General features: G+C 35.3%; 1 protein-coding gene across 7 annotated transcripts in view; it reads left to right on the plus strand.

The window, feature by feature from the left end:
• FCHO2 (FCH and mu domain containing endocytic adaptor 2) overlaps positions 1-6,307 on the plus strand; it is an 83,636-nt gene extending 77,329 nt beyond the window's left edge. For all 7 annotated transcript variants that reach the window (XM_041426875.1, XM_041426877.1, XM_041426878.1 and 4 more), the window contains 3 exons: positions 1,089-1,153; positions 3,600-3,764; positions 4,000-6,307. In XM_041426875.1, the coding sequence (XP_041282809.1) occupies positions 1,089-1,153; positions 3,600-3,764; positions 4,000-4,022 (253 nt within the window). In that variant the 3' untranslated portion in view covers positions 4,023-6,307. The remainder of the gene's footprint in view (positions 1-1,088; positions 1,154-3,599; positions 3,765-3,999) is intronic.
• Positions 6,308-8,977: the final 2,670 nt, after the last annotated feature.

Genomic DNA, 8,977 nt, shown 5'->3' on the forward strand with positions numbered 1-8,977 from the left:
AGGAAAACTGTACTTCTTACCAAATTGTAAGCTTATTTTGAACAAGAACATGTTTAGTATCCTATCTGAACAACACAACTACACCATGGTAAAAGTAGTCTCTGTGTCCAGGCTTCTTCCACAAACCCCCTGTAATGAAGCCGGAGTGAAAGCAGGGACGCCCGTCCAGAACACTCAGTGTTAGCTGAGAAGGCTTAGGGACAGTTGCATTAGTGAATTCACATAGGCAGCTTTCAAGACTCAGAATTTTGAGCCTGGCAAGCTGACAAAAGAAGAAAAATTCAGTTACATCCCAGGCAGGTATAATTTTTCTGATATACTACCTGTTCAATCTAGTGGATTGGGTGGTGGGGTTTTGGTCTTGTTTTAGGAAAAAAGGTCTCTATAGCTTGACTTCCTTTCAGTAAATGCTACCATATGTGCTACTTATGTGAGCATTTCAGTCCTGCTACATCAATGGCAAGAACAATTTCAAACCTATCAGCACTTCATGCTGCTCACAGCTTTAAGTTGTTGACTTTCCTCTAATGCAACTGCTAGAAACTCCTCCAGGAGTTAAAATGCTGTCAGCTCTTGGTACCCTTTTCTGCCCCTTTACAGTGTCTGAAGTTAGCTTGAACAGAGTGTTACTGATGCCAGTTTAAATAGAATGGAAATTGAATAAAATTCATGCTCTCAGGACTCTCACTTAGGAGAGAACAATCCACATTACCCTCCATTCTACCTTCATCACAAAGCATCAAGGCATAGCTTCCAGACTGCTTCCAGAGTAACTTACCCTTTAAGACTGCAGAGGGGTTTGAATTTTGGAGCCACAGGTGGGGACACAGGACGGTGTTAAATGTGTAAAAAATTACTGTATAAAATGTGTAATGGAGTGTGTTCTTCTGAGCTCACTGCTCTGGAGTGATGCAGACACACCCTTCTCTTTTCCTATTTTCCTCCTGTAGTTTTCCACAGACTTACCTTAAAATATGCAAATATTTTTATAGGCTTCCATTTAGAGATGTCTGTAATATACCAGAGTAAATCAGGGGAAATAAAGTTCTAAACACAGTAGTTGTAACTAACTTACCATTCTCTTACAGGAATGCAGACCAGATGAAAGCATGTTGGAAAATATCTAGCATTTCAGAGAAGTCTGAGAATGGAGGCAAGTTGAACTCTTTTGTTTTGCTTTCCTCTACAGACAATTTGTATCAGTAAATAGGTGATCATTTTAGCCTCTGTGCCCTCTAATTCCTTTTCACACATTTTCTTATGCTGTAACCTGTTTACTAGTTCACCTTCTTTTCAATTAATTGCCTCCTGAGAGATTCCATTATGACTGAGATGTCAAAATATAAATTTAATTATTAGCTATATAAGGGAAAATAATGAAGTACCCTGAAAATAGTTAGTAGTTCTAAAATTTAGATAGGATAGGAAATTTAGAGTTTAGATAGGATAGGAAATTTTTGCATTCATGCAATTTGGAAGTGAGCAGTTACTCAAATGAAAATAGGTTTAATACCTGTGTGTTTCCACACATAGATAATTTAAATACATTAGAAGGAAGTAAGTGGAAGAACTGCATTTAAAAAAAAATTCCAAAAGTTCTGAGTTTAGATATTTTATTCTTGACCAACATTTTGAGTCTTGGCTTTGACCATAATGACTCTAGCAAAAGACTTAAACTATGCACATCTGCTCAGAGTGGTAATTTATACAATATTGCAAAAGGTACCAATAGTTGTCCTCTGCCCAGTGCCTTTCTCTGAGCTGCATTTGATGTCACAACCCCTGTAGTCTCTGCAGGTGCAGCATTTTCCTGAAGTAGTACAGCAGCCAAAGCATCTTGTCCTCAAAGCCTCTGTGGAGAAATGAACAGCCTGTTAAGAATTTAGTGAAAAGGATTGTGAAATCACAGATTTACCTGTAAATGTGACAGGTTTCATATAGAAGCCACAAGCATGGAAAGAGAAGACAACTTCTATTCCTGAAAAGGCTGCAAAGTTGTGGTTCTCATTCATACAAAATCAGAGAGAATTTTAATTGAACATAGGTGATTAGTCTGGTGTACTTTGTCTTTCACTAACCTCACAGTTCTTTACAGTTCTTTGCCATTTGTGCCATTTGTCTTCACTACATTGGATTAGCTCTCTTTTTTTTTTTTTTTTTGCTCCCTTTTCTGAAATTTGAGGCTTCTTTTAAAAGGAAAAATCATACTGAAACACAAATGCAGCCAGATGAAGAGGAATTTTACACCTGCAGAACAGCACAGAATTGTCTGCTAGTGATCCAGTTTCCATCTTGTGTATTGACAGCAGACTTGCACATATCCCACTGCTTCTGCTGTATTCCTCTTCCCACCATCTTTTCCTCTCCTTTTCTTTGAGTATAAATATTTATAGTACTCCCAGTTCAGGAGGAAGCAATGTTGTGCTGATCTTGCACTTACAGAAGCAAAGGGAGAAGTTGCGCAGACACTGTCAATGTCAGGACAAGCGTCTTCAAGTCTTTTCTCCTGGTGGACAGCATGATAAAATTTTAGGGGGCTTTTTATGGTCCAACACATCTGTCAGCTGGAGAGAGATAAAAGACAGAACAGACTTTCAAACACTTGAATATATGAGTTTACATAGTTAGAATAGAAAGAATTTCCAGTTTACTGAAATTAGGCAGACCTACTGAAGAAATTAAATTGATCTTAAGCTAAATTTATCAAAAGTAAGCCACTTTGTGAAACAATTTCTTTTAGCTCCTACTTTTAGCTCAGTACCATTTCAGTTACTAACTTTCCTTGTAATTTAGCAGTTCTTATTGATAGGAAAGCAAGCTGTTCTAAAGTAAAATTATTCCATTAATTTTATTTTAAATCTCATTTTCCCAGCGCACTTCACAAGAGCAAGAAAAGACCTGTTTTGAAACTAAAAAGTAGTAGCAATGTGGGGATTTTGAAAACGCCTTTCATTGCCAACAGAAATGTACTTAAAGTAATTTTAAACTATTATTGCTTTATAATACTATCAAAGTGATGCCATTTCACCACTGTCTCTGAAAAAATCAACTGAAATTTGTGAGATGTATTTAATAAGCTCTTGTCTTTAGTGGAAACATAGTAATTTCTTTCCTCTGGATACATTACTATAGAACTGCATTTCTTCCAGTGTTTTTGTTCATGTACTTTCATCCAGATAGATCATGGCAACTCTTAAATGTTCTGCTAGTGAAAGCCAGATAGTACCTCCTATCTATTAATCAGATACCATCTACCACAAGATAGATGGTAGTAAGTACTTAGAGACCAGCAAGCATTAATTATTTTAGAGACCAATCAGATAAGTAGTAAGTGATTACCAGGCTGATACCCACAATTTGGATAATCTTGCAGAAATTTGTATTATTTCTCTTTAAATCATTCACTAGTCATTGTCTAAAACAGACTATTGGAAAAAACAGACCTGTACTCTTACCTCTTTTGAAAGCGTACGTAGGACTGCTGCTGGGAATAGATCTCAAAGGTCACCATATTAGTTTCACTTCTTATTACTAAAAATTTGGAGAGATCCTTTTGTTTTTGCAAAACAATCAGCTTCTCAGTTGTGTTGTTATTATAGGTTCTGGATCCCTTAGGGCAAAATTTGAGCTTTCAGGAGGACCCAGTAAACCAGCAACACTTGCAGTGCAATTCATCAGTGAAGGAAGCACCCTTTCAGGAGCAGATGTGGAACTCGTAGGCACTGGCTATCGGCTTTCCCTTCTTAAGAAGAGATTTGCCACTGGTAAGACATTGACATGCTTATATATTCAAACTAATGTTGCATGTTCTCTAGTGTTAAATTCTAAAAAATGAAACTGTTAAATGAGTGATGTATAAATAGTTACTCTTTATTGAAACACTTGTGACAAGTCAGTTTGTCAGTTTGTTTTTCCGTAGTTATTCAGACTGCTCCAAGGAAAATATTGACAAAATCTGGTTAATCTATTGACTGCAAAAAACTTATCTTTGTTTTTCAGGACGATATATGGCAGACTGTTGATGTACCTGTGAAAGTCATTGGATCAGGAGTGCAAGAAACACTTGTGACAATAGGAACTCTGCCCTCTCTATTTTTCAAACACTATTTTAACATGCATTAATTTTTAAAAATATTTACTTACTTTGAGGCTAAACTACAGAAAGTAAATGCACTTTTAAGAGTCATTTTGAAAATTTTATTACTTTACAATAGCACTGAAGTTAACTTCAACACTGTCTGTAAATGATCAACTGCAATACTTGGGAAAATTTGTTGAAAAATTAGTAACTTTATATAGAGGAAGTCAAAATAGTAATCCACAGTTGAAATGGAAGTATGAAATTTTATGTTGTACTGTAAACATTAAACCTAAAATGTAGGAGATCTAGTAAGAAATATTTGAGCTTTTCATAAGTAATACTCATTTTTCAGATTCTTTAATTGCCAGCTTTTAATTGACAGTTTAAAGATAGCAGAGGCTGTGTCTTGTGTAGTTATTTTTTCATTCACACCACAAGACCAGCTGAGTTAGAGATCTATAAAAGTAACATGATGCCCATGTATCATATATTATTAAAATGTAAGTTGTTTCATATAGGATTTTGTTTAACTAAGTGCAATGTGTTACAAATTGCAAAATACAGCAGAGATTTACTTCTGCAGTTAGTAAAATTTGTTGGGCCTTGTTATTATTTGAGTTAATGCAGTAGATTTAATTTATTTTTATATTAATTGCATAACTTTTGTGCCTTTTAAAAATGCCTGTGCCTATCCAATTTGATACTCACGTGCCTCACTTCATTTTTCAAAGTTTGGCTCTTCATCAAGAAAGCATGGCGTTTGTATTATGCACAGAATTTTATAAAAATCCTTTTTACTGCAATTTATTCAGAAGGCAGGTTTGCAAAAACTGTAGTTTGTTTTAAAAGAAATTTAAAACACTGAATTATTTCCTCGAGGAATAATTGCAATTACACGTGGTTTTAGTAAAGGGAGCTGCATCATGCAGTACTCAAACTTTTTCATTAACTAATTTTAATGTCACCAAAGAAGAGAATCTGAAAAATCAGTGACGACAGGAAAAACAAACTTCTAAAAGCAAACAGCATTACTCTTTGCTTTGGCTATAAGTCTTCAGCTTTGAGTGGATTTGGGGATGTGTGATGTGAATGTACACATAGTACTTCAGGAGGCATTGTAAAGGATATTTTGTGGCTGCAGGATGACAAATCCTGTCATGTGTTCATTTTTTTATAGCTACCAATTTTAATATTTGTATTGTAATCTAATATGCTTGCTACAGCCTAAGGAATTGCTACAGGGAATTGACACATGAGTAACAATTTTTTATGCAAGTCACTAATTTAGAAAATTTTCTATGTATTTGTATTACCAAGCTTTTTTTGTAATGTTGAAATCATAAGCATTGGGGCAACATAATTCAATAACCTGCATGTGGCAATTTCAGATGAACATTTAGCATACCAGTATCTATTTCAAATTCTCTATTAAAACAATAAAACATGCTTGAGTTAATTCATGCAAAACCAGTAATGAATTGGAGTGCTGAAGCTTTACAAGAAATTATGCCTTTGTAGAAGCTGCATAAATTGTCGTGTACACTAGACACTTCTGCCAGTGAGAGTTTCATTGTTAGTACTAAGAACATAGTGTACTGTAGATTTGATTGGAAGAGTATATTTGGCTCCTATATTTTGCTAATCTTATTAATGATAAATTTACAACTCATGAAATGGTGTTTTTATTGGAATTTTAATTGTAACCTGCTTTACAATCAAACTGATTAACACAACAATATTTTATTAATGAAAACCCAAATCTATTATTGCTATTTTTAATCAAGTATTACATTAATTTCTACAATAAATGAAGTAGTTAATATTTCAGCACTTTTAAACTAGCCTTCATTCAGATGTTTTTCATACATTTGCTTTAGGTGCAGGTTACAATTTTGAAGCCATACACGTTTATATAGACATTTTGTAAAGAAACTCAAAAACAATGTAAAAAGTATGTGTAGCTATCTGATTTAAAATAAAAAAAACTTACTTAGCAAGCTGGTTCTTGCTTGTGTACACAGCAATGTCCCTTGTAGCTGCCTCCTAAGAAAATTAATTTGTAAACACAACTCTAAAGGATCTGAATTTTTATGAATTGTTACTACGTTAGACTGTAAATTAGAACATACAAGTTTATCTTTCAAAAATTGTAAATACTCTGAATTTTCATAAAATGTAAATTTTAAAAATTTGCACCCATAATAAACATGTAATATATAATTTAAATACTGATTTATATTGCCTGTACTTTTGCAGTTAAGTTCTTCTAAGCAGTAAGGTAATAGAGAAAAAACCTGCCTGCATTGAACATTTAAATAGATTGATTTTTAAGTGATAAAGGGTAGAGATCATTGTGAACTCTTTTGTATATTTAAAATCATCACAGAGAAGGTGGATGAAAAGATGACTTCTCTAGAACGTTTCATCTTTACTAAACTGTAGTGTCTGAGATGTCTGTAGTGCCCTATACCTTTACTAAATTGATTCGCTTCGCTAATAAATTGGATTAGGCAAAACTGTGGATATGTTTATGAGAAAAATCTTGACTTGTGGACATGAGCTGCTGTCTGTAAATAGTGCTATCAAATGCTGTACATTGTCTTCATTTATGAGCCTATATCTTGTTGTGTGTGCAGGAGAAGAATTAGTGACAAGATTAAACTAATTCCTTCTGATTTCTAATGTTCCACCAGTCAAAAAGAGTAAACAATTTAGTACTTCTTCAGCAGTCTGTATGGTTTAGTCCTAAGCTTTGAGCACAGAACAGAAGCTGAAACTGAACAAATGTTTTTGAATCTGTTTGTTTCCTACTAATCCCATGGTCTGAAGAGGCTTAGTAAGTAATGACTTATTCACTAAATTCACTTTCTCAGCTGGTTGGATATCACTGCAATAGAGGTACCATTCTTGTCATGCAGGAAAACAGTAGTCCAAGGGCTTGATTCTTATCTTCTGCTGGCAGGCAGGAATGAAGAACACAAGTACTTAGTGGTCAGACTGAGTGGTCCCTCCAACGCAGTAGTCTGGTCTTCAACACTGGCCAAAGAACAGACTAGAGCCTTCGAGAGCTAATGTGTCATTTGCTTTCTGATCCCCCAGCATCTCATTTATTGGTTAGAAATGTAAAAAGGTGCTGCTCAGTTCTTCTAGTGTTCATTGAACTTAAAGCGTAACAGTTCTGACTGAGGCTGCTCTGGCACATCTGTTAACACTTGACTTGTACCCATATACTGCTCACAACTGCTGCAAACTGGATCTCTACTGTCCAAGCAGGTTTGTGATTATCTAAGTACACAATCAGGTCATTTTTCAGGGAAATCTATCTCTACCACTGCCAAATAACATTTATGTAGGGTATTTGAAGGAGCTGAGGTATTTGATTATGAACTGGAACAGCATGCGAGTTACAACTGTAGTGAGTTTTGCTATCTAACATAAAAACAAGATCTTGCATCATGGCAAAAAGTATTACATTTCAAGTCTTGTATGTTTGCAAAGCTTAAGATACACAGATGTTAAGATGTCTATCTTAAGTTTTGCAGTTGCTACATAATTGGTTTCCATTTCAGTTGTTATGGAAGGGAAATTATACTTAAGAGCATGCAAGAAAAAAAGTCAGGAATTCCTCCAAGCGTAGCATAAGCTAAAAACAGTTCAAAGTACTAAAGCATCAGATAACACATCTACTGTTGAGGGACCATTGATTGGACTGATTAAAAAGTCTCTCAACTGAAAACATAATTTTTATCTTTAATTCTACATATTATTACACCGGTTAAGTATTCCTGCTCAGCTCACTTTGATCTCCATGTTTACTGACGTGTTGATTTTTGGATTCTTCCTTAGTTCATTCAATAACCAATATAAGGCATACAGTTTTAAAAGAAGAGGCCTCTTCTGCATTACTTACTGAACATTTAGAACTCTAATTCTGCATTTTCTGTTAACTGCTTTTTATCACTTCCTTTGGAACCAATTCTTTTCATTTTTCAATCTGGGATGCTATTTTAATTAATGTAACCTAAAATATTTCTGTTTGTCTTTGTCCCAGATGAATTAATTTCTAAAGATCTTATTCTGTAACTTAGTTATTATTACTCAGGAGGTTTTTTAACTTTAAAAAGTTAATAATCATAAGCTGTAAATCATGCCAATTTCACTACTCTGATTCAACTTTTCCTTTTATCATGTCCCAACCTGTCTTCTTGAAGTTCTCAGTTCTTAAGTCATGTTTTCTACTCCAGAAAGTTAGCAGTGGTAACGTGTTCAGCAATGACTCAAATCTTTCTCCATCCTGGTTAAGGAAGCAGCCCATTTTTATAATAATTGTTGATTCTCCTCTCCAGATGTCCCTTCCTGCTTTGCTATTTGATAACCTCCTTATAATATCCACAGCCTTCCCTTCTGTTTCCCATTCTTGTTATTGGTAGGTTATGTGAACAGTCATCACTGATACAGAAATGTTAAGGCTGCCCCAGTGTTAGTACCGATGAATTGTATCCAGGTAGGATGCACCAATGCAGGGATGGAAGAAAACCAAAACTCAACTCAAAAACCTCAAAACTGTTGTTCACCTTCCATCTCTGTTGAACTCTCTTTCTCTGACACCTTACAGGACCATTCATTTAGACAGAGAATCAAAGACAGACAACAGATAGGACTTTAAGCCCCTAAGCACCTGACCTCATTCTTCAATGCAAGTTTCTCCTTCAGAGGTGAGAATTCCTTGGCCTGTGTGCATGAGTCCCTTCTCACTTCTGAGCAGTTCCTAGACCGACAGCACACTCTTAACTGCTCGGGTACGTGAGTACAAGGAGGAGTGGTGTAGTCTGTGGTCTGCCATCTCTGCAGCTGACATCCCTCTGAAGTCTCACCAGTCTATTCCCATGGGTGGGC

The sequence above is a fragment of the Onychostruthus taczanowskii genome, unplaced genomic scaffold (assembly GCF_017590055.1).
Source record: "Onychostruthus taczanowskii isolate IOZ18803 unplaced genomic scaffold, ASM1759005v1 scaffold96, whole genome shotgun sequence".
NCBI classification, from domain to species: Eukaryota; Metazoa; Chordata; class Aves; order Passeriformes; family Passeridae; genus Onychostruthus; species Onychostruthus taczanowskii.